The sequence below is a fragment of the Vicugna pacos genome, chromosome 29 (genome assembly GCF_048564905.1).
Source record: "Vicugna pacos chromosome 29, VicPac4, whole genome shotgun sequence".
Classification (NCBI taxonomy): domain Eukaryota; kingdom Metazoa; phylum Chordata; class Mammalia; order Artiodactyla; family Camelidae; genus Vicugna; species Vicugna pacos.
In genome coordinates this window covers 12,746,816-12,772,765 of record NC_133015.1, presented here as the reverse complement: position 1 = coordinate 12,772,765, position 25,950 = coordinate 12,746,816, and the positions used below count along the sequence as shown (strand labels likewise).

Below are 25,950 nucleotides of genomic sequence, written 5' to 3'. Positions count from 1 at the left end.
TTAATATATTTTTGTCTTATGGATGTAGTAGCTATATCAAAGTGATGCTAGTGAGCCATTATTAATAAAAATAATTTTTGAGTAGTAGGTGTATTGTCTTACTGATGATTAACATTTTGATATTTCGAAGTCCTATAGAGTTACTTCATGGCTTATGCAAATTCTGTTATATATGCTAAGCAAAAGTAGAGAGAAAATAGTACTGTTTAAACAGTGTAGTCATATTTACCATTCTCAGGGAGCATATGCTCTGGAGCAGCGTTGAGGTTGAAAGTGTGACTCCTGTGCCCCTTAGTTCTCAGATCCTACATGCCCTCATGTGACTGTTTTACTGGACTGAGGGTTATTCTAATATTTTTAAATATTCATATGTCTTCTCTGAGGGTAAGCTAACTGTTTCATCTGGTTCTGAAACGAAGAAACTGTGACTTGCTCCAGTGCCAGAGGGCAACAGGCTGTGTCTGTCCTACATGTTGAGAGACAGGAGTTCAGTCTCCCTGATTATTTCTTGGTGGAGGATCAGCGGTAGAGTGCATGCTTAGTAAGCACAGGGTCCTAGGTTCAATCCCCAGTACCTCCATTAAAAATAAATAAATAAACCGAATTACCTCCCCCAAAAATTAATTTAAAAAATAAACTGTAATAAAATTATTTCTTTAGGAATTGCCAAGGGTAAATTTTACAGGGTTGACTTTTACCTTTTTCTTTAGCTTTAGAAACTAACCCCTATTGAAGAAGATAAACTCTACCATTTTAAACATTATAAAGTTATTTTCTCTTGAACCTATGGTCCATTTCCTCTATTCATCCATCCTTAAACCAAAACCAAATAGTCAAATCCTTATGGTCTCTGGATGGATGTATTTGGCAATGGATGTATTATTACTCTAAGTCTTCCATGACTTAAACGCTGCAAGTCCTCATTTTAACTACTTTTTGAGAGGTGGGGATTCGAGGTTGAGTTGAATGAACATGGTATTGGTCACACTTCAGGACTGAGATCAGTCTCCGTACAGTTCTTCTTGTCCCTGCCTATCAGAGCTTAATCTGCTTGCTCCTCACTGCTTCATCTCCCCAAGGGCTCTACTGAAGTCTTATTTCTCATTGACTTACTTATTTCTAAGACCCATTTTGAGATGTAGAGATTTCATTTATATTGGCTCAGTTTTTAGTTATTTCATTTTGTTTAGGAAATCAAAGTTTAGTAATACTAAGACCCAGTACATTCTGTGGCCCAGCCTTGTGCCCAGTGTAGTAGTGCTTTAACATAAAATAAAATTCAAACTTACCGTGATTATTGTGGATAATGAACATATTTCCTATGTACTATTCTAATATAATACTACCCACTTATTTCAAGTGCCCTTCTAGACACGTACACAGTTCCATCAGGGTGTGTAAAAACAGAACTCTCGTTCTCACGTGTCTCTGTGTACCCTGGCTCTCCTTTACCTCACACATCCAGTTATCTCCCCAAGTGTTAGGAATTTCATCTCAGAAATGCCTCTTTAATGCATTCTTATCATCTGTGTCCTGGATCATTACTTAGCTTTGTACCGCACAAATCCATCTTTGACTTGACTTCCAGAGTTAGCTTCCTATAAAAATAAATCTGTTTAACTCAGTTCCCAGCTAAATAACTTAATAATTGGTTTTCTGTTTCCTACTTGATGAATAGATTGTATTGCATGGCTTACAAAGCCTTACTTAGCTCCTTTCTGGTTTTGTTTTCATATACACTTTGTCCCTAAGCATTAACCCCTTCCTGCCCACATACATGGCACTTTCTAGCAATATAACTTCTCTCTGACTTTCAAATATTATGAGCTCTTTCAAGCCTTGACTCTGCTTCAGTTTTGAATTTTCTTCTTTTTATTCTCTTCAAGATCTCACTTGCCATTCAAGGTCCAGCTCAGAGATCACCTCTAGAAGTCTTACTAAGTTCTCTGATCAGAGCTGTCACTTCTGTGCTCTCACAGCACTGAGTCATACCTCTAGAAAGGACTTATCTTGAATAGTAACATATCTGTTTACCTGTTTCTATCTCACTAGATTGAGAATTCTTTGAAGGTTCTTCATTAGCTCTGTATTCTTGGTGCCTAATTCATTACCAGGCATACATTAGAACTTACATTGCATTAGACACAGAGAACAAAACCAAAACTTAGAGACAAAGTAAAGATCAAGAATCAAGCATATATCAAAACCAGCCTGGGAATCAGGGCAAATCATCAAATTCACCAGTTTCAAGGAAAGAATCAGTAGGAGGCAAGTGAAGAAGGATAGAGTTGGAAGTGTGATTTTTGAGGTCAAATGGCTGGAAAAGATGAAACCCGTCACGTTAACAACACTAGATGAAATACATATTTTGTTCTGATAAAGTTTATAAAGTATATGAAGCAATAAAAAGTATAGATTGGAAACAGTAGGAGACATTACATAATTTGTTGTTAAAGTTTATAGAGAGGCTCAAATGCTAAGAAGTTGAAATGGACAGCTTCACCCAAGTGTCACCATTGAGCTGGCCTTGAAGGATGGTTAAGATTTTTTACAGGTGAATAGAAGACAAAATGTCTTTCCAGGAAAGAGGAATAGTTCCAGTGAAGGCATAGAGGTGCAAATGGTCGTACTGTGTTTGTTGGAGCTAATTGTAACAATAACAAAGGGGAAGAATTTTATAAGTTCAGTTGGAGACTGCTGGGGAACACAAGAAATTAAATTTGATTTCACAGTAATATCCGTAAGAGAGTTTTTGAAAAAGTGACGTGAATGCTCAGTTGCAGCATTAACTCTGCTGAACTTATGTTTAGGGAAGCTTGATTTAATGACTCTGGTAAACACATCTGGGCAAAAATTAGCCATGTTGTAATGGACTGTAAAGGTCCTAATTTTACCGGTGTTTATTTCCAAAGAACTTTTTATAAATTGAAATATGACTTGACTATATGTACTATCTTATGAAAAGTTTCTTCTATTTACATTCTTACAAATGTTTTCTTCTTTTAAAGTGTTAGTGACAAACAGTCTGCGGTAACTGAATCCTCAGGGGATACAGTATCCTTATTGAGGTGAAGTAAATTGACATTTTATTTTCTCTGTTTTTAAAATCTTTGAAGCAATTCATGCAAATCTAGATTGGCTATAAAAAGTGCCATGCAGATGGTATGATGTGAAGAATATCTCAGGGTCCTCCTTATTTCAGTAGATTTTTAAGACCCTGATGATGTGTCTTGAATACCATGCAGTGGAGACCTGCCTCTGGGATCCTGGGTGGTTTCACATCGTTTCTACAAAGAATACACGTGGAGAGAGTACTTTAACTTAAAGTGATATTTAGTAAACTCTCACTCTGTCAGAAACAAGGATATGATGCTGGGGCAGGAAGGGAATGGAGGTTTCATTTCTGATGAATGTCCCAAATTCTTACCTCATCAGATTGCTTAAAAGACACTATAGCTTACTAGAAATGCTATGACAGACAGTATAACATGTTCAGAGATCAAAAAGTCTGCCTGAATGATTTCCGAGGGTAGCACAGTTGGGATGCTAAATGAACCATGGCAAGGGGTGGCTGACTTGGTGTGAAGGAGGTCACTGGAAATGAGTTGACAGGCCAGGATGTTATATGGTTTATCCATGAAAACACTGAAATAATTCATGGAAATGGCAGTACTTGGGGGTAGAGAAAGATTTGTGAATGGTGGGAAGTGTTTGGAAGGATAGTGAATGATTCTGGAGCATGGTAGATGGTGATACACTCCTGTGGCATGAATCCTCACAGGCTAAGATTTCTATGGAAACAGGATCCTGAAAGTGGCATAAATTAAGAAATGAAAAGTATAGAGAGCCATCCCGAGCCATCCCTGGGACCCTGCAGTTCATGGAAGGTGGAAGATGAAGCTAATCTCTACTTGAGGAGGTCACAAGAGAGAGAAGTACTGTCCACAGGGGAGAGCTAAACTTTAGACAAGGCGAAGAGGTGAAGAGGTTGAGAATGGCATTCCAGAGGACGCAGTAGCAAGCTTTGGGAGGGAGGGCAGGCACCAGCAGGTCGCGTAGAGCACTCGTGGGAGCAAAGGTGTAGGTTTCCGGTGGTGATGAAATAGCTGCCTAAGCTTAGGTGAGCTGCTTCTTTCACTTCAGTTTACTTCTTTATAAAACGGGAATAATACCAAGTTTGCAAGGTTGTCAGAAAATTCTACCACATCCTGTATGTCCAAACAATTTTAACCTTTCAAAAAAGCCCTATTTGGAATCTGTAAAGATAAACAGGTGATACCTGCCATCATTTATAAAGGAATTTGAGGATTTCTCTAATTGGAAGACCAAAAGAATCTTAATTTCTAAGTAGATGAGATGGAGAAAATAAGTGATGGGAGAGAGGGAAGTCTGACAACAAGTATCTTAGAGGCCGGAGATTAAGGTGGACACTAAGCAAGGAGAGTACCGAAGGAAGCAGGCCAAAGTAGAAAGGGGTCCTAGACAGAGATGGAGACAAACCATCTACCTTTTTTCCATAACTTTTCTACTCTTTGCAGAACAAATGACAAGCTTTCATGTTTCATTTAGGTCTCACAAAAATCTCTTATCTAAGTTGAAACGTGGAAGCCAACAACAAGATATTAATAAGAAAGAGGAAAGAGGGGAAACTCTTCAGAGTAAGTACACTCATTACAGTTTTGGGAGTGGAGAATTGATGTGTCCTTGAAAGTAATCCAACCCTTGACCTCACACCACAGCACACAGACATACTTCAGAAAACGAAAGCACAAAGAGATTAATAAATGTCATGACTTCACAGAGTTAACTAGAGATGGTACCAATTTTAAAAGTTAGCTCTTCTGACTGCCTAGCTTAGCGTGCTTTTGCCATGCTTACCTTAACTTTATTTGGCAACTTAGGCTAGTTCTTTACCTGAAACAAAATATAATTGATTCTTTTTATTTTTTGCAATGTTCCGTAAAGTCATCATGACACTTAATCAGTGAATCCAGAACAATTACAGAGGAATACCGGGTTGGGTTCTTTTGAGCCTCTGGTTACATTTTTATCAACTATTCAATAAATAACCTTGTTTTATGTGTTTCTGTTTAAAGACACTATTTAATATATGTTGTTGATTCATTAACATTGAACTCATGGCCAACACCACTATAACTCATGCCTGAATGAAGCTTATGTAACACACATTTTCTCTGCAAGGAACTTCGTATATAGCCTTCTTCCACTTAGGAACACTAGAGGGGACTTCCACAATACACTTGGGGGCCATTTTAAACAGCAAAGTTTCCCCAGAAAAGCACAAAAATATGGCACTAAGTAGACTGTAAAAAGAACAGTTATTTCTAGGGTGGAAGCTGAAACAGGAAAGCAGAGTTTCACCTTGTTTGACCTCAGCTGGGAACATGCACGTTGGGTAACTCAGCTCAAATTTTTTGCCACTCTCTGCATGTCTACCAGTGACCACAAAAACACTGCAAGTGTTGATTTTTGAGTTACAGCTTTTAGCAAGTAGGTGAATTTGCAAATACCAGGATCCATGAATATAATGAGGATTGACTGTATATAGAATCTGGCTACCCTCCTCATTGCATTTATAATTTATTATCCTTACAAAAGGCATGGCTGGATTTAAAAAACAAGCAACAATAACCCAAACAAAAAAATCTTAGAAGTGGTCCCTAATTATTTTCTATTATAATTTGATTATAAGTTCCTCCTTAGTATATATTCATGCAATAAATGTCTATTGAACTCATTCTGTGTCTAATGCAGGGATTTTTAAAGCTTACTGATTCAAATCTAAATACTTACTCATCGATATAAAAATAATAGATGTACCAATCTGATGACAGGCTCATAGTAGGTCTGCAGTAAATAATAATTGAAAAAATTTATTCATAGCTGATGGCTGATGATAGGGCCGCTGTTAGCTATTATGTGTAAGTTACAGTTCTAAAACATTTATACCCATAGATATTATCATCATCCTCACTTTAAAGATAGTAAAGTTAAATTCAAAGAAATATTTGCTTCATGTTGGAGTTCCTAGCTGCAAAACGGCTAGGAATCATAATTCTAAACTAAAATAATTTGGAGATTTTCCTGCATTTGTAATTTCATCATACAAAATTCAAAGAAATGAAAGCTACACCTTTCTGCACTCTTGAAGATCAGTAGTTAAACTGATGAAGACCATAATTTTATTGGAGAGTGTCTTGACGGTGACTATAGATAAGCCTAGAAGATCTTGTGAGTTTTAGTACATTTCTTAACTTTTTGTTAGATATTAGTAATATATAAATATGTGTTCCAAAAAATTCCAAGTTGTTTAAATGGTGCCCAGGTATCCTCTTGTTACAAATAGAGGATATCAGTTTTGTTTGTGGTAAACATTTAAAAAAATTTTTTAAACATCTTTAAAATTTTTTTTTCAGATTTGTAAAATCGCCATAGACTTTAAGAAAGAAACAAGTAATTAGAAAAGTTGAAAGAAAAAAGATCACATAAATTCTTTCAGTGCAGAAAAATCTCAGCAGCATTCAGTGAAATGATGATTAATATTTGAGTTAAATGCATTTTATCTATAAACTCAACCCTCAAAACAGTCTGGAGTCGTGCTTTTTTTTTTTTTAAATCACTCCCATTTTACAGATGAAGAAGCCAAGACAAAAGGAGGTTAAATAAAAAGCCGTTGGTCACATAGATTGTGAACTGGAACCAGACCCAGAATTTGAAGTCAGACATTTCTGACTTAACAGCCTATGTCCTTTAATGCTGAGAAAGACCGTCTCAATGGAAGAATAGACAGAATCATAACAAATAAAATTTATAAAAATGTGATGAGGTTACATGTTTTACTTTAAAATATATTTACATTTATGTTTTGAAAGGTGATACTGAAGAATTTAGTGAGCTTCAGGTAAATGCTATTTCATAAAAAATATATCAATAAACTATAAGATTCCTCCAAAATGAAGAATAAGTAATATGAAGTGTTTTGGGAGGTTGGATCAGGTTGCTTCTATAACTGTCAGATTTAAACTTTAAACTACTAATTGATTTTAGCTGTAAATGGTGAGATTAAGCAAAAAATCTCTCCCACGCATTCTCAATTTTCTTTTTGGTAATATTTTATATGATCAAATTTTATAATAGTCTGTTTTCTAGCCATAATTCTCATAGTAGTTTAATCTGTATTTAAATTGATTATTGCTCATCACTAACCCTTTGGTTAGGATTTTTCTGCCTTTAACTCTTCATTTTGATTTATTTCTTGTTTGACTGGGTTTTTAAAACCTTGCCAGGTCCCAGAGTCAGTGCACTGGGCCCAGGTGAATGGTGCAGGCAGTAAGTTGTACTGAAAGGAGGAACTTGGGACCAAGGGCACATTTTGAGTAAGTAGCAAAACACTGTAGCAAAGAGTCCAGTTCCCTTCCCCAGGAGAGAGTAGTTATGCAGTGGCCAGGCTGGGGTTCCCTTGGCTCACTTAGGCGCCCGATTAACTGCAGAAACTGTTTAATATCAGGAAGTGACTAGCCTTGTACATTAACCAAGAGCTGCAGGGATGCTTAGGGCCCATGGTGGACTACCTCTTCCTCACACATAAATTTAGAATAATCTTGTTAAGGTCTACAAAGAACCCCATTGAAATTTTGATTTGAAATCACATTGTAATAGTAGGTAATTTTGCAGAGCGCTGACACAATTGTTGTCTTCCTATGTATGAACGAAGTATTTTTCTCTGTTTCAAGAAATATATTTCTCTATTTAGATTGTCATATGTATTTTTTCTTAGAACATGTCTATGTGTGTACACACATATAGTAAAGTGTTATAATTTAATGCATACAGATCTTGATTGCTTTTGCTCAGTTTATCCCTAAGAATATTATATATTTTGTTACTGTTGTAACTGTTACCTTTTTATTATTTTAGTTAAATATTTTAACTGTTGCTAATGTACAGAAATACTGCTGAGTTTTGTTTATTGATCTTATCTTATTATCCAGCCATCTTGCTAAACCCTTTTTAATTATATTTGTAGATTCTTTGAGGTTTTCTGTACAGCACAACATGGGGGTTGGGGGCACCGGCCCCTGTGCGGTCACACAGTCTGCTGTCTGCCTGAAAAACAAAGGAATTGATAAATGACTCACTCGAGGGCAGGAAGTCATTTCCTGGAACTCTTGGGATAGAATCAGGAGGACTCAAACCCAAGTTCTTTTGATTCTACATATTATGATCTCTAATCAAACACAAACTTTCCCTTACACTTAAAGATTTATAAAATGAGAATGCTATAGTTACTGAAAAGATTCCATGTATAAGTAGACCCGTTAAGGTCCAACCCATGTTACTTAAGGGTCAACTACATAAATAAGTTTCCTTCAATACTTACCATTACGTTTCTTTTCAGTTGAATATCCATTTATTGTCTTGTCTTACTAAACTGTGAATAATAAGAAAGAGGAAAGGGTTTACTTTATACACTGTGTCAGACACTCCTTAAACATTATCTTAAGAAATTTCAACAATCCTATAAGGTAAATATTATTCCTTTTTTTAACAGATGATGAAAGGCAGGCTCTGGGAGGTGAGATGACTTCTTTTAAAGACATAAAAGAATCAGGATTCAAAATACACCCCCTTTGGCTTTCTATTTTATTTTTTCAGTTCTGTAACTGACAATCAGCAGTTCTCATCCATGTTAACTGTCGTAGATTTTTGAAAGTGGTGATGGGTACATAGGTAACCAACATATGGAGCTTGTTTGGTGATCTTAATCCTCCTTACAGTTTTTGGTGATAGTATTTCTACTTTTAGGTGGACGAAAGGAAAAAGAAAATAGTAGGCGAGCCACTGAAAGCAAGAGAATACGTGTTTTAAACAGTCAGCCTGTAACTCCTAAGAAATGTCAATCTAGGAAAAGACAGGTATTTGTTTATTATAATTGAATAATACTTCATGGATATTAAAGTCATAATTGAATAATAGTGATTGTTTCACATTGTTACTGTTCAACCCTAAAAAATCTTGAGTGCGAAATCTCTCTTTTCCATACTAGATTAGATGACCCACATTGTAAAGATATTCTTAAGTTGGGTGTTGATAGCATAACTTATTTAGAATTATTGTATTGTTATTATTTTATATTTTTATCTTCCTAACAGATTCAGTTTGAATGATCTTTCTGTGCTTTTTTTGAAAAAGAGAAGAATATACCGTTTGAGAAAGAATTTTTCTAAATGTCTTATTGTTGAGGTGTTGGGACTAGGATCAGATCCTAGGCTACCGTGCCTTCTTCCCCAGTGGGTATGGCCAGCAGCTCCTGCTTTTGATTAGCTTCCTGCAGGTATTTCTGTGCGTGATTCCTTATTTAGCTCAATCACCTCTACCTTTTGGAGCTATCGCTAATCAAGGGAGGCCCCTGCTGTTGTTTGCAGACCAGGGATTTAAGGTGTACGCCTCAGGATGTGTTCCTCACTTTGGGAAAGTGTACACAGCAGGCTTTCTGAGATGGATAGATAGAGTGGCTGTGCCACACTTCTTCACATACCTTTTGTCAATTTCTGCCAATAATGTACTGCCTTCACCTATATTCGTTCAGGTCAAAGGATTCTCCTAATTTTCTGTTTGGGATTTCATTTCTTTCCTTGTTGCTGCTTGGTGAATTCCCAAGGGAGGATGAAGAAATGTTGAACGTTATGCCATTATATGTAGCCAAAAGTCATGTATTTCTGTCTTTGATTTTTTTCCACTTTGTATTGAACCAAAGTGTAGATTTTTCGGTGTTTACCCTACTTTGTGTTCTCCATCCTGGATCTGTTTTGATTTTTTGTTAATTTTGGAAAATTTTCAGCCATAACTATTTCAAGTCTTTCTTTCCTTCTGGTGTCCCATTATGTGTATGTTATACCTTTTGTAATTGTCTCGCAGTTTTTGCTACTCTTTTCTTTTTCTCTCTCTCTTTTTTTATTCTTAAAGCTTTTCAGTTTAGGTAGTTTCTGTTAACTTCAAGCTCACTGAATTCTTCATCAGTGTTTAGTCTGCTGATGATCTCATCAGAGGCATTCTTCATTTCTGTTATTGTGTTGTTGATTTTTAGCAGTTCCTTTTGATTCTTTTTTTGAGTGTGAGTTTGTTTTTGAAGTATTTTTTAAATGGCTTTGTTTTACTTGTTTCTTTAATTTTTAGGCCGGGGTGGGGGGTAATTAGGTTGATTTATTGATTTATTTATTTTTAGAGGAGGTACCAGCAATTGAACCCAGAACCTTGTGCTTGCTAAGCATGCATTCCACCACTTGAGCTATACCCTCCCGCCTCTTTCGATTCTTTCTTAGGGTTTACATCTCTGCGTACATTTACTGATCTGTTTTTACATGTTACCCATTTTTTTCATTAGTGGTAAAATGCATATTGGCATATTAATCATAGTTATTTTAAATTCCCAAGCTGGTTATTTCAAAATCTCTGCCATAGCTGCGCTCGATGCTGCTGTTTCTTCAGATTGTGTTCTGCCTTTTAGTGTACCTTAGAATTCTTTGTGGATAGCTGGACATGATGTATCAGGTAAAAGGGACTGAAGTAAGTTGGACTTGAGTGTGAAGTTTTATATTTGTCTGGCTAGGAGTTAGGCTTTCTTTACTGTTCACTGTAGATGTGGGTGTCAGGGACTAAAGTTTCCTTGTTTTTGTCTCCCTTGTCTTTTGAGTTTCCCTCGAGACTCCTTAGTAACTAAGGGTCTGAGCTCTTTCAGCTGAGGCACTTAATATACAGGAGCTCAGATAATATGCTAAGGTGGGGACAGGTAGGGAAACATTGTTTAGCTCTCTGGTTTTCTCATGGTTTTAGTAAGCTTGTATCCTGGGCTAAGACACTTCACATGTGCTTCTCAGCTTTTATTTCCCTCTCTTGAATAAGACAGGAAGGCTAGAGGGGGCTGAAGTTGAGTATTTCCACAAGTCAAAGATTAGTTTCTCTTGAGGGCAGGCATTGTTAATGGGAACAGGATGCTCTGGGTGTAGTTCAGAATTGGTACTTTCCTTCTTCCGCCTACTAGAAGTAGATTTTTCTTTCATCTTCACCCTGAGAACTTGGAGCTTTTTGGAGGGAAAACTCACAAGTTCATAGGCCCCCCAAGATTGTGCCCCTGGAGTCTTTAACTCAAGGTTGTTCACAGTGAGCCTCCATCAATTTATCCATCATAGTAAATGTTCCTACCAGTACTGGCCCCAGCCATGAGCTGCTTCCAGTCTCCTGCTTCCAGTCAGCTGTGATGCTCTGTATCCACCTTTCTGTCTTTCTGCTTTTCAAGGTAGCAGGTTGCCCTGTGACATTAATTTTCTGAGAAATCTAGGAAGTGTTGTTGACTTTCAGTTCGTTCAGTTTTTCTCTTCTTGTAAGGACTGGGATGATACTTCCAAGCTCTCTGTGTTAGTCCAAAATCCAGAAGTCTCTGTCTCATACATTTATCTTTCCCTGTGGTTCTTCTGGCAGTAATTCTAAATGGGATTATAGGTGTTATTAACTATATATCAGAAAACAGTTTCTCTGTATTTTTTGTATTTGAAACAAAATGTAGGATATCAACTACATAATTTTAAAGAGTAGAATATAGGTGGTATTGTCTGAATCACTGTTTACTCTGCCAGAAAATAATTACTTCCACTTTTTGGTGGGATAACTTATTTCATTGAGTGACTGATTTTACCTTATTTTGTGTTGAGATTTCAGTTCTTTAGAAATTTTTATTGCAGTAGACTGCAATTTCTTGTGTAATTTCTTGGACAGTTTCTTTTTGCTGCATTTGTATGTTAAACAGAAAAAGGTATTTCTGCCTGCCTCATCACAATTTAAAAAGAGGTCTTCCTTTTGTAAATTTATTCAAGAAAAAAAGTAGATGCTGAACAATACTTTTTCCCATAGATGATATATAATGGGAGTTACTATATAGTATTTGTTTTAATTATAAATGATCTTTTTTGTACACATCATCTGTTTTATTTTAAAACATGTCTACACTGCATTTGAGCACCAAGACAGATGTGACCAAGAAACCCACAGTCCTGTCTCAGCAGGCAGTGGGTCCAGTGTATGACTTTTGAGGTATTATTTTTCCCAGTAACAGAAAAATGAGAGGATAGGAAAGATGAAATGAACATTACTCTCAACTCCTGTTCAGGAATCTGAGTGATGAAATGGAATGATATTTAACTTTGAAAAGCTCTTCTAAAGCACCTTCTCTCAAAACTAGTTAATGTTTAAAGGTGGAACCTGGGGTGGTGGACCAGCTGGACCTGAGCAACACAAGGGCACACAAGGAATGTGTAAAACAGCATCCATGCCTTACTGCAAGAAATGGGGAACAGGCTGTGCTTTCTGACTGATAGTTCACTTTTTCCTGTTTTATGAATTCGTACAAGTTTAGAGGCTGTCAGAACTGCACAGCCACAACTGTGATGCAGCATCAGCACAAAAAAACCTCTTTATTTTGTCAGTTGGAAAGAATCCATTTGACCTATGGGAAGAAGTGTCCTGAATAGGGTGATGCCAATACATAATATTCAGTTATGACCCCAAAGAAATATGTGGTTTATATTGAAAAGTAGGAATGTCTTTTATTTTTAAATTGTCTTTCTGTTCAGCTGTGGTTTTTTTTAAATTAGTATTTGATAAGGTTATGTTAGCCTTCTATGTCTTTCCTCTAAGGGAGAAAGTAAATATTAGAAGACTGGCAGGTTGTTTCTCAGGCACACACAGGGTTTCTTTCTGTTTGGGGACTACTTTGGTTCTTAGCTTCTGGAATAATTGCACTTCTGGCACCCTTGGGCCTCCAGCAGTGTCCTCACCATCCAGCGCTGAGACCTCCATATTCCAAAACAAAGTAGCCAACCTGAAGGACTTGCATCGTGGGAAAGAGAGGTCACCTCCCTTTGCTTTTGGCTCCCCATCATCAGAGGGAAGTGAAGGGGGCAGGTAGGAGCATACCTCTTGGGGCATCAGATCATCGCTAGAGAAGGCAGCAGAGCAAGCCTAGAGCCTGCCTGGTAGCCCTGTTGTGAGAAACAAAATGCCTTCCCCAAAGTGTACACTTCCTACTTAAGATCTAAAGTAGATGCTTTTGAAATGATTTATCTGGGCCAGTGAAAGGCAGTTGCTCATTATATATTATCCAAGTTCAGATTTTCTACTTGATCATGCACACCAAACCAGGCTTTAAAAACAGACCAAACTAGACTGGAATATGTGCATTTCAACAGATCAGAAGTTGCAAGATGCTTATACCATTTACTGACATAGCACTACACCCAAGGACTCCATTGGTGTGAATAAATAGCATTTTTAAAGGCTTAGAAAACATTATTTTATCCTCTAAAAGGCATTAGAAATGATACGCAGTTTTTCAACATTAGTTATATAAACTTTTTGGCCTTAGGAAAGAAAAAGATTGGTGCATTTTAATTTGTTACGTGCTTTTTGTATGTTTTGAGTTGTGCCCATGGCTAGGATTGTTTTGTTGTTTTGTTGTTTTTTTAATTGAATTATTTTTTACTTCTAAGAAAAGCAAGAACCAAAAGAGAATAGCACTAAGGGCACAGCTTTTGCTTATGTCCTGAAATACAATGTCTAAAACTCTTTGTTAACCTTGTGTCATTATGAATGGGATCTAGCAGTAAGTCAAATGTCCAGTGTATAATATGAAGAAACAAAAAGAGTTTTAAGCCAAAGAGTAGACTTAACAGTTGTACTGCCCTTACGTTTTCTTTCTGATCTGACGCTGATAAGCTGATTGTGTCACTTACTCAATTCTATCTGGACAACAGAAGTTGGCCTCTTTAAACTCTAAACTTTTAAAGATTACAGTTTTATTTGCTACATGATCACTTATTCTATGTGATGTTTTTCAAGACTCTTTAACCTCTAAATCACAGATAAAATTAACCAACAGCCGTTAAGAAAATATGTAGATGAAACAAAATAAGCCATAATCACTGTGTAACAATAATATATCAAGTTATAATTGCTCTTTTTCATTAGAAAGAAAAAAACTAAATATTTAATGTTAAACACATCTTTTCAGTTAACCTTTATTGACAACAGTATAACCTTTTTCTTGATCAGAGGTTGACAGACTATTTCTATAAAGGGCCAGGCAGTGAATATTTTAGGCTTTGTGGGACATATACAGTTTCTGCCACATGTTCTTCTCTTTCTTTTTTAAAATGTAAAGACCATTGTTAGCTCCTGGGCTGTACAAACAGCCTGGGGCTGTATTCTGGCCATCACTTGCCCAGCCCTTGCTGTGTATGAGCCACTGCAAAATACTGCTTAAACTTCTGTTGTACCCAGAAACTTACATAGTATTCAAGCAGAGAGTGTTAGTTATTTCTTGAGAGAAACAGGGTTTTCTAGTGTATCAGAATCCATCTTTGCTGTCTACTAAGTAAAGTAATATTGCTCAGATCATAACAAGAAAACAGTACTGTGTGTGAGGTTGGGATAAATCAAAGACTACTTGTTAAAACTGAATAAGCCTGTAGCAGCTACTTACACAACAAAAATTCTTAACTTGGGGACCATAAAATTAATGGGTTTTTTTTTTTTAAAGGGGAGTCCAAGTGGCTCCTGAAATGTCATGTAGAATTTGGTATTCCTTCACTTGTCTGTAAAGTGGATCCATAGTTTCATCACATTCTCAAAGATTTATGTGACCCTAAAGATGAATAACCCACTGCTGAAGTACTTGTAAAGTAAGTACGTGCCACGCCCTTAAACTCCTCCCTTGCACGTACAAAATTTACATCTCCTTTGGTTTTGTGTCTGTTAGAAGCTTCCAGTGTGGTAAGGCTTTGTAGGAGCGGTGGCTGGTGAGGGAAGTGGACTGGCATGGTCAGTACGGAAGGTCGTAGGAGGGATGTCAGTCTGTGTGGAGGTTGAGTGGCCGTGCGCTGATATCGGCCGTGCAGTCGCTGATGGGTGGCAGCTCTGACTCCTGCAAGAGGTATGCTTATGGTCACTGTCAGGGTGTGACATTGGGCCGTAGACAAGACAGTTTTCTTTTCGTGTTTGTTTACAAGCACTTTGAGGATCTTTGTAATACTGTATCAGACAACTGAGCTGGGTATTTTTTCTTTAATTGTAATAGAATACACAAAGCAAAGTTTGCCAGCTTAACCATTTTAAAGTGGCATTAAACACATCGTTGTGCTACCATCACCACCATCCATCCACAGAGCTCTTGCCATCTTGCAAAACTAACTCTACCCGTAAAACAATTCCTCATTCACCCCTCCCCCAAGCCTCTGGCGACCACCATTCTACTTTCTGTCTCTGAATTTGATTATTTAGGTACCTCATATAAGTGGAATCAATACAATATTTGTTCTTTTGTGCTTGACTTGTTTCACTTAGTGTAATTTCCTCAAGGTTCATTTACACTGTATTATGTGTCAGAATTTCCTTTTTAAAGCTGAATAATATCTCATTGTATTTATATGCCACATTTTGCTTATGCAGTCATCCACCAGTGGACACTTGGGTTGCTTCCACCTTTTGGCTATTATGTTTTAATACTGCTATCAACAGGGTATACAAATTTCAAGTCTCTCCTTTCAGTTCTTTTGGATATATACCCATGAGTAGAATTGTTGGGTCACATGGTACTTTTATTTTTAATTTTTGAAGAACCACCATACTATTTTCCATAGCAGCCACACTTTTTCATTCCTACCAAGCATGATTAGAATTCCAGTTTCTCCAACACCTATTATTTTGTTTTTTTGATGGTGGACATCCTAATGAGTTTGAAGTAGTGTCTCCTGGTGGTTTTGATTTGCATATTCCTAATGATTAGTGATGATGAGCATCTTTTCATGTGCTTATTGGCCATTTGTATATCTTTTTTTGAGAATTATTCAAATCCTTTGCTTATATTTATTTGTAGTAAAACATAACATGAAATTTATCATATTAATCACTTTTAAGTGTATGATTCACTAGCATTAAATGCATTCTCATTGTTACGCAGCAGAACTTTTTCACCTTGCAAAACTGAAACACTGTAATCATTAAACAGCTCCCCATTTCCCTCTCCTCCCATTCCCTGGCAACCACTCTTCTACATCCTGTTTCTGTGAGTTTGACTACTCTAGATATCGAATGTAAATGAAATCATACAGTATGTGCCTTTTTGTTACTAATGATGAGTGGATTTTTAAAGAAAATGTGGAAGGCAGCTGGGGAAGTTCATCAAAGTTCAGATGCAGTAAATAATCACTCAGATGACACTGGTCCTTCAGCATGTCCGCAGGAGGAGAAGTTTGACACCTATAGCAAGTGCCAAGTGTCAGTGTTTTTTTTCCGTGTAAAGTACTGAATTGTGTTTTTAAAAATGTTCAGTCATTTTTTTTCAAAAATAAAATAGTGTATTTTTAATTTGTGTTAGTTGTGTTTTCAGAAATCTTACTTTAGAGATTTTGAGTTTTATGTGTGTGTATACTTTACCCAACAAAGAACAGGATTTCACTGATTTCGTTAGAGAACTATTAAATATTCATACGTTCTATTTAGAGAAAAATAATCTATTAGCAATTATAGAGAAGTATCTTTCTTAAGAAACAGTGTGGGTTTAAAGTCAGACAAATTGGGTTTGTATGTAGCTGTCTGATCTGGGGCCACTGAGCCAGTGTGTTCATGTGAAATGAACAGTAATGTAGAAGGACCCTTGAAAGTCTCACCACAAAAAATACAAGATCTTACAGAAACCTAAGATATGTTTGCTGGATTTCTTCTACTCTTAAGAGATTATAAAATTATTTTGATAAAAAACAGTTGTATTTCTAGTAGATACATGTTCTTTAAAGAATTGCTTCTGTGAATAACTTCTACTTTTTTATCTACTTTTGACAGTAACTTGATTTATTGTAATCATTTCACAACATACATGAATACTGGATCATTATGTTGTACACCTGAAACTAATAAAATGTTATATATCATTTATACTTCAATTAAAAAGAATTGCTTCTGTGAATAACTTCTACTTTTTATCAAAAGGTGTGGCTTTGGGAAGAAGACAAAAATCTGAGATCTGGTGTGAGGAAATACGGAGAAGGAAATTGGTCTAAAATACTGTCCCATTATAAATTCAACAACCGAACAAGCGTCATGTTGAAAGACAGATGGAGGACCATGAAGAAGCTAAAACTCATCTGCTCCGACAGTGAAGACTGAGTGTGCTTGCATAGCTTGATGAAATGACAGTTAAATATTTTGATCACTGCATTTTATTTGAAACTTGGTGGTCATTAATCTAACTTAAAATTTTGTTTAAAGCATTACAGTATTTTTCTCGACACAGTCATTTAATAAGAGGATTTGTGCTGCAAGAGTAAGATTGTATGCCATCATTGTATTCCTTAAGAGTCTTTACTTTGGTAAAAAATAAATTTGTTGAACCCTGATATTTTCAATACTCCTACTTCCAGACCTGTTCCAGTAAAAAAAAAAAAAAGGAAACTTTGTAGGAGAAGTGTATTGCTTTTAACCCCTTTGTGTCTGTAGGCTGACTTCAACTCTGTAACACACATAAAAGTGAGATATCTGAATCAGTGAATAATAATTAGGCCTTTGCCACAAGGGATAATGAATTGATTTATGGCCTTAATATTTAATTACTAAGACATTTGTTTATAGAATGATAAATGGGCAGAGTAATCTGAGTTATTACATATTTAAATTTTCCTTTTAGTAGTTTCATATAAAGGGAAAAAACTTGAGAACAATACCCATAGGACAAGGTTTATAATATTACTGAGAATAGCTTAGGTCTCATTTAGGTACATTTGCTTTTTGTTTTAGTTGAAACTTTGACAAAGATGGTTGTAAGTAAAGCTTACTAACACAGCATTATAAATCAACTGTACTTGCAATAAAAAAAGTTTTTTAAATAAAGCTTTTTTATAACCTGATGCCGTAAGTATAAGTATCAGTTCCTCTGATATTTTCATTTAATAGATCAATATTAGGCCTAAACAGTATTCTGTAAATGCTTAAATTGGTTTTAACCGTGATCATTTTGATGTCTATGATAAATACTTAACAAGGTCATACATACCTTATTAGACGGTTTTGAGTTTTCACCAACATCTTTAGAGGATTTAGTAAAAAACTAGAATTATTTAGCATTTTGAGTTATGTGTGCTTTATTTAACAAGTGAGTGAAAATACTTGAGCATCTGCATAAAAAGTTAAATGGTAGTATTTTGCAATCTGTATTTCTTATTAAAGTTTTATACATTACTTTCTCATTGTCCCTGAATATGTTGTCTTACACATACAGTAAACAGAAATGTGGATAATTACTCTGTGCTTCTTGAGTCAGTCTGTCCTGTTACACCACTGGTTAGTCACTGTGTTTATTGCAGACACTTTGATGGTGAATGCTAGAGCTGATGGCATGAGCCAAAATAGACCAGTAAGTCAGTCTCATTCCAAACATACCATAAATCATCAAATCTAAGTTGATACTAATGTAAGATACTCACTTATTTTATGTGCCACTAAAAAAAATCACTATCAATTATACTTCTTATTTAGAATTCTGTTTTACCTTTAAGAGAGCTATTACAGATAGAAGCATAGATTTTTACTGTATAACTTTTTTATCGGATGCATGAAAAGGAAAAGCAGGATAAACTGGGGAATGTATTCCTAAAACTTCATCTTAAGTCTGACTCTTGAATTTCTTAATTGAAAATTTTGAGATAACTGGATTCATATGTAGTTGTGAGAAATAATAGTTCCCTTGTACACTTGTTCCAGCTTCCCCCAATGTCATGTGTTTAAAAAACTGCATTACCACCATTAGGATACTGGTACTGATTTCCCCATTCTTGCACATTGTGTGTGCAGTGTTGCGAGTATTTCATTGTGAGCATAGCACTTGTGTGGGTTCATGTGTCTGCCACAGGCAAGATACTGAACACTCCAACACCGTGAGGATCCTTTCTGTTACTCCTCTCCCTCCTGCATCATTCCTCCAACCCCTGGCAACCACTAATCTGCCTTCCATGTCTAAAATTTAATCATTTAAAGTGTTAACGTAGAATTGGGGAGGGTATAGCTCAGTGGTAGAGTGTATGCTTCGCATGCATGCAGTCCTGAGTTCAGTCCCTAATACCACCACGTAATAAACCTAGTTACCTCTCCGCCTGAAAAAAGAAGCAAAACATACATAATGTTACATAGTGACTTCCTGAAAATGGCAGAGTAAGGGGGCTCCAAAGAGCCTTCCCTCTACTGAAATGACTTAAGCTGGCAGAAACTTGGAGTCAACTTTCTGAAACTAGTAACTGGGTAGTACTTAATGAAGAAAGGCTACTTAATTTTGGTAAGAGGATTTCGGTGTTTAACCCTGCTTGAAGGGCTAAGTGGCCTGTGTTCTTGTGCGGCTGGATGCTACGTGAGGGGGCAATACGGACCTTGTGCTCAGATTGTGGTTGTGTGTTTTGGCCTGTCGGGCAGTTCCCGGAGGGTTCAGTTCAGAGGTATGCCGTTGTTTTGCCCCCTCTGGACTCTCAAGGGCTTTAAAAACATTGCCTAGAGCCGCCGAGGGTCAAGGCCAGCAGGAGGGCAAGCAGCAGAGAAACCGGAAAGCCTGGGGAGGAAGGTACCTGGGGCGTGAGGGGTTAAGGGCTTTGAAGGGCTCTGGAGTAAACCGGGGAATCCAGAGGGCCAGGCACAAGCCCGGGACTGGACAGTCTCAGGGGTGACCCTCGGCCTCTCTGCCGAGTGATCTTTAGGCTTCGTAAGTGCGGGAGGGGGAGGTTAAGGCAGAGTTGTAAGTGGCCTGGCTCAGCATTGAACACGTGCTCCAACTCAGAGCCAGTCAGCAAAGGCTGAGAGAGTATCTTGTTTTTCTTTCTAAGGAAATTAAATGAAATACTCTATGTACCCTATGCCATTTTTTCTTTCACTCAACATACTCATGTTGTATGCAGCTGTACTTGTTCATTTGCATTTCTTTACAGTAATATATAATTACATCACAATTATCTGTTACGCCGCTGAGCATTTGAGTTGTGGAAATAAATGACAGCTCAGAAGTGAAAACAGGCTGTTGATTCAGGGCTTTCTATAGAAAAGGAGTCAGCCACCAGCACCTGTGTTTGGCAGAGAAGCAGGCTGATGTCTTTGATGGGACAGCTTTAGGGTGAAAAACAAAGGCTTTCGGGCGTGCCCTGATTGGAGGTTGCTGGCGTGAGGGACCTGGAGCCTGGCCAACTAGCAGCGGGGATCTTACGTGATTATTTTAGGAAACATATTTGGCTTTCTCTGGTCCTGAGGTGGAGGGAGTAGGGACAAAAAAAAACGGGATGCTGGCAGTCATCGACCAAGTCCTTCCCATTCTGGGTTGATTGCTGCGGGGGTTTAGTTCAGCCTTCTAAACTGGTGGCTGCAGACAGGTTGTGGCTCTGAGCTGTCACGTAAGCTCTGCCCTTTGTCAGTTTTTATATTCAGTCTCTGAGTTGTTTCCAGTTAATGGCTGCAAGGCTTTTCCAATTTACATGAAGTGTAATGTTAGGAGTAATATTAATTCTTAAATGAACTGTGTAAGCCCTGGAGCAATCATACACACGTAATAGATACAGACATATGTATAATTGTATACACATATGTTGCCAATAAATAAATTAAAATAAAATAGCAAAGATTATTCAAATAATCCAAGAGAAAGAAAAAGTCAGGGGAAGGGGACAGGAAGTTAAAATAAAACCACAGGGACAAACCAAAAAAATGAACAATGGTGCTCCTGAATCCAACCACATTGATAATTACATTGAATGTCAGTAGTCTAAGCCAGAGGGTAAGCAAACTTTCTGGAAAGGGCCAGATAAAATATTTTCGGCCTTGTGGGCCATGAGGTTTCTGTCAGCTCTGCTTGCAGTTAGCCATAGACATAAACTTGTGAATGAGTAGGTGTAGCTGTGTGCCAGAGAAACTACTGCAGAAATAGACAGCAGGCAAGACTTAGCCTGCGTGCATTCTGACCATCTTGCTGAAGAGAGGGCGGCAAGGGAAATAAGGACTATAAGAAGGCCCCTGGCTGCTGCCAAATGGTGGAACCCAGCCTGCTGGTGGTGGTGAAGAAACTGGCCGTGCTGGTCTGGAACAACAGCCCACCATTCCCGGGCGGTGAGGGGAGGGTGGAGAGGTGTTTCCATGTGAACAAAGTGCAGCGGGAGCACAGAGGCAAAATGTGCCTGGTCTGCTTCCCCCCACCCTAGCCTGCCTCCTGCATCTTCCAGATCACTCGCTGTCCCCTAACGTTACAAAGAAACTGAAGAATATGGAAAGAAATCTATGTCTGTTCCTGTCTGACTGAAGCACTGTGCTATACACCAGAAACTGACACAACATTGTAAACTGACTGAATTTTAAAAAAGCAATGAAAGACTAAACATTTTTACTGAAAAAAAAAGAAGAAAATGAAAAGGATACAGGAAGACACTGAACAGAGAAGGGCTTCTCCTCTCCCAGGCCCACTTTCCAGGATGGTTCTCGGTTTTAGATGTCCTGGGGGTCATCACCATCCCCATTCTAAATAACGTGCTTATGCTTCCATTTCCAGGTTACTTACCATGGCCTGATACCTATGACAGCAACTCCCTGATGTGACAGGTGAGACACCCACTGCCTCACACTTCCTCTCCCTCTCCTCCTGCGCTGCTTCTGAGCTTTGCTCAATCTATTCCTTCTTTTAGTAGCTAAAGCTCTTTCTTGTGCCATCTGCTCTAGACAGAAATCCTTGTCTCCCCTATGCAGGATGAGGAAATTCGGACCCTCTACCCCTCTGTGCCTCCCCTCTGCCCAGCTTCCCACACCCTCCTGTTACTTTTACATTGTCAAGGGTTCAGTTTGTTGTTGGTTTGGTTTTAGCATTTATTCTGTCCAGTGATTATAATGAAATATTTTGTGTTTTGTGTATGGGTTGATTCTAAAAAATCAGAAACTGATAACCGTATGTTATGATTATATAGTATATTATTCACATGAGATCCTAGAAGTGTGACTGACTCACCAAAAAATGTAATCCTGTATCACAAAATTCATGCAACTCAACGAACTGTCAAGGTAAATTGTATTCTCCCCTTCTGTCTCACTGTTTTTCTATCTTCCTCTCTCCAGTACCTCAAAATCATGCCACATTTTAGTTTGCTTCAGATTTTGACCATACTTTGATTTCAATTTCTTCTTGAAACGTTTATGTCCATTTTTATAAAAATAATACACGTTCATAGACTCACTTTTTATTTCTTAGTACAATTTCTCCCATTCCATTGTATATATGTTCTGTAGTTTAATTCCCATTCCTTTATTGATAGGTCTTTGAGTTTTTTCCTTAATTTTTTTTAATGGAGATACTGGGGCTTGAACCCAGGACCTCATGCCTGCTAAACATGTGCTCTACCACTGAGCTATACCCTCCCCTCCACGGTCATGGCTTTAAAACTGAAGCACTCTTTCCTCCCACTGCCCTTCAATTCTCTCTAAGCTCAAGTGACCATTCTCAACTCTTTCAGCTCTTTTCTCAGGTGTATGCTCAGACTGCTGTTTGTTATTTTCCAGTGTGAGGTGTTACATTAGTCACCCCCCACGATACAGCATGAGGTTTGGGGTCTCTTGCATGCTCCCCGCAACCCTCCACAAGCATTTACCTCTCACGCATACATATGCTTCTCCCCAGTTCTTCCAGAGTAATTTGCATGTTTCTGGTTAAATCAGTATTCAGTGTTTGTGTTACTATAACCCTGTAACTGTTATTTACATCTGAGCTGTGTGTACCCATCACTTACTCATCTCCAAATTCTCCGACCAATTTTAAAACCTCTGATTATGTTGAAATATGTCAGACATTCTACTGACTTCATTGGGTTTTGGTGGCATCGCTCCTACCCCCATGTGTCTGCTTGCCCTCCAGCCTGGCTGCACAGCTGTCAAGCTTACATCTCCCCTCATCTTGGCTCTGGGCATCCCAATTATCTCTCTCCTGGTCTTGAGTCCCTGTTTCCTGGATCCTCTCTCTTGGCTTATACTCTCATTTATCCTCCTATATTTTCCCAAGAAGATATGCATATAGTGAAAAATGTTTATATCATGCATGTCTGAATACATCCTTATTCTACCCCTCTATTTCGTGAATAATTTCATTGGATATAGAATTTTAGTTTGAAAAACATTTTCTCAGAATTTCAAAGGCATTGCTCAGTTGTCTTGAGCATCAAATGTTGCTTTAGGTACTGTGACTCTGACACCATTCTGATTACTGAGCCTTTGCATGTGACCTACTTTTTTTCTCTCTGGAAGCTTGTAAATTCTTCTGTGTATCCAAAGAGCTAGAATTTCATGGTAACATGCTTTGATGTGAGTCTTCTTTTTAAACTAATGATACTCAATGAATTCTGAAATCCCTGGGCTAAGTTCTGAAAAGTATTATTCTGTTATTTCTTTGCCAATTTTCTCCTGTCTTTTTTTGTACTTTCTTTCTGGAACTCCCATTACTCAGGCATTGCATCTCTTTGACGGATCTTCTAATTCTTATCTTTTGTCTCCTAATTTCTGTATCTTTAATTTTTTGGTTTACTTTCTGGGGAAAATGTCATAAAACTTAATCTTCCAAGGTTTTATAACATATATCCACTATCAAACTTTTTAATTTACAAGAGCTTTTAGTGCTCTGATTATTCCTTTTTTAGGGCATTCTGTTCTTATTTCATGATTGATAGCATTTCATTTTTCTGCTCCTGGCAGTGTTTACTCCCTCTGAGTTTTGTTATATTGCTTGTTTGTTTCTGTTTAATTTTGGTTTCCCTCTTTCTTTGTTAATGGTTTTCCTCCAAGTGCCTGGCTGAACTGAGCTGTCCATTTGTATTTATAAGTGAGGATGAAGAAGTTGCTTGAAAGCTCTGTGAGCACTAATGTGTGCTCACACGTCAAGGCAGTGATCGGACAGAAACTTGGCTCTTTCACCTGTTGGTACCTATAGTCATTTTATTGGATGATTCATTTTCTCAGAGAGGAATCCAGCAAGCTGGTGTGAGTGGGTGAGTGTCGCAGTGAGGCAGTGAGGGAGGGAATACAGCGTTCTCAGAGCGTGTGGAGGAGGGACCTGGGGGGTCACCACTCAGACCAGAGACTGATTCTCCCTTCTCAGTTGTTCTTTCTGGTGTGTCCAATCTGGAGTCCCTACCAAAGAGTAAACCTTCTGTCCAGCTGTTGCCTGGCTGCAGAGCAATCTAAGGCTCTGTTTCTTATACCAACTCTCAACCATTCCGCTGAAGGAAACATCTGGAACCTTAAGTGAGCCTTTCCAGGGTGTTGTCAATGACCTTGCTCGCCGAAATTCACCCCCAGAGGCCTTTGGCTTTCTCCTTTCTTCTTAGACAGCCTCTCCTTTACTAGTCCTGAAATTTTGTGACCATCTCTTTTCAGCTGTATTTTTCTCTTTTAATCTCCTTTTCATTACATTTTTGTCTTAAAAAAAATCCTTTAATTGTAATTTTATTGGGAATTGGCAGGTAAAGGGGGTAAATATATGTTCAACCTGCCTTGTTTAACTGAAAAAAAATACCCTACTTACAACCATCTCACAAGGCTTCTGAATCTCTCTGCCTTGGAAAGGCTGAATCTTGCCTTCGCACTTTCAGCTTGGCTGATAGAGAAATGTTAGTTTCAAAGTCATACTCCCTCAGAGCTTGGAGGTTTTATTCTATTAGACTTTAAGTCTCCACTGATGTTGCTGTCTCTCAGGGAGAGTCTTATTTTTTTGTAGGTAATCTGTCTTTCTCTGTCTGGAGGGTTTTATAGCGTTTTCTTTATCCTTGATTTTAAATTTCACAAATTTGTCTTTAGGGGGTGGGGATTTTTTGAATTCATCTTGTTTGTGCTCAGTGAGCCCTCTCCATCCTGAGAAGAATGGCTCTCACCTCTGACTCCACCTCCTTTTCTATGTGTTTTAAAGGGGATGGTCCCTCCATTCTGGTTTACCCATCAGTAGAATCCCGGGTGCTTTCAATCTTCAAAAATATTCTTCAAAATCTCTGGGCTGATTCCCACCCTCCCTTCCGATCTATGTTATAGACTCATTCTCTTTTGTGAATCCTGTCACCTCAGTGGGATTGGAGGAAGGAGAGAAGGTAAACATGTATCCGTCACCTTGACCTAGAAGCTTCGCTTCTCTTTCTATGTGCCCATCACCTGATCGCTTACACCTCAGAATGCCCAGGTTTCCTAAATCAAACTACAGTTATTTGTACGAATCTTCACGAGAATATTCTTAGAGGGCAGAACCAGTTTTATTTTACATCATTTTGGTGCAAACCTAGAAAAGACGGCTAATTAAACTTTTTATGCCAGAATAGAATTAAGTAATTTAAATTATTGCTATTGCTGTGTATGCATCATTGCAACATTCTCGAATAAAAACGCCCCAAGAATGAACCCAAAACAGAACGGTGTGATTATATATCACCTTATTCTTTGTCATCTCTTTCTCTCTTTTTTTCCCCCAATTTTCTAAATGATCACCATCTCTAATTCCTTCCTCCTTGTGTCCTGAGTGGGGATATTTATTTTTGTTCAAAGTACTTTCCTCATGCATTTTTGAAAAGCAGCCTATTAAGGAATTCTAGGGTCCGTAAATCATTGTAGAGTGCCCGTGGAAAGGACCCCAACTCTAACGTGCTCATTAGAAAAGAACACTGAAGAAGTCTTACCTACTTTGATCTTTAACTCTGAAAGTAAAAACTTTTGGTTCTTCATTAATCACTTGGACTACATGTTTCATTTCTGGACTGTTTCCTTGGGCTTTGCTAGAATGAATACCAAGCTTTTCAAGATCATTATTGAATAGTTATGACTTCTAACCTATGAAATTCTTCTCAAGAA

General features: G+C 37.7%; 1 protein-coding gene across 4 annotated transcripts in view; it reads left to right on the top strand.

The window, feature by feature from the left end:
• TERF1 (telomeric repeat binding factor 1) overlaps nucleotides 1-18,303 on the top strand; it is a 30,349-nt gene extending 12,046 nt beyond the window's left edge. The window contains exons 7-10 of one of the 4 annotated variants that reach the window (XM_006202416.4): nucleotides 3,009-3,068; nucleotides 4,570-4,658; nucleotides 8,827-8,936; nucleotides 17,059-18,303. In XM_006202416.4, coding sequence (XP_006202478.1) covers nucleotides 3,009-3,068; nucleotides 4,570-4,658; nucleotides 8,827-8,936; nucleotides 17,059-17,235 — 436 coding nt within the window. In that variant the 3' untranslated portion in view covers nucleotides 17,236-18,303. The remainder of the gene's footprint in view (nucleotides 1-3,008; nucleotides 3,069-4,569; nucleotides 4,659-8,826; nucleotides 8,937-17,058) is intronic. The other 3 variants (XM_006202417.4, XM_072951806.1, XM_072951807.1) reach the window with 3 other exon arrangements.
• Nucleotides 18,304-25,950: the final 7,647 nt, after the last annotated feature.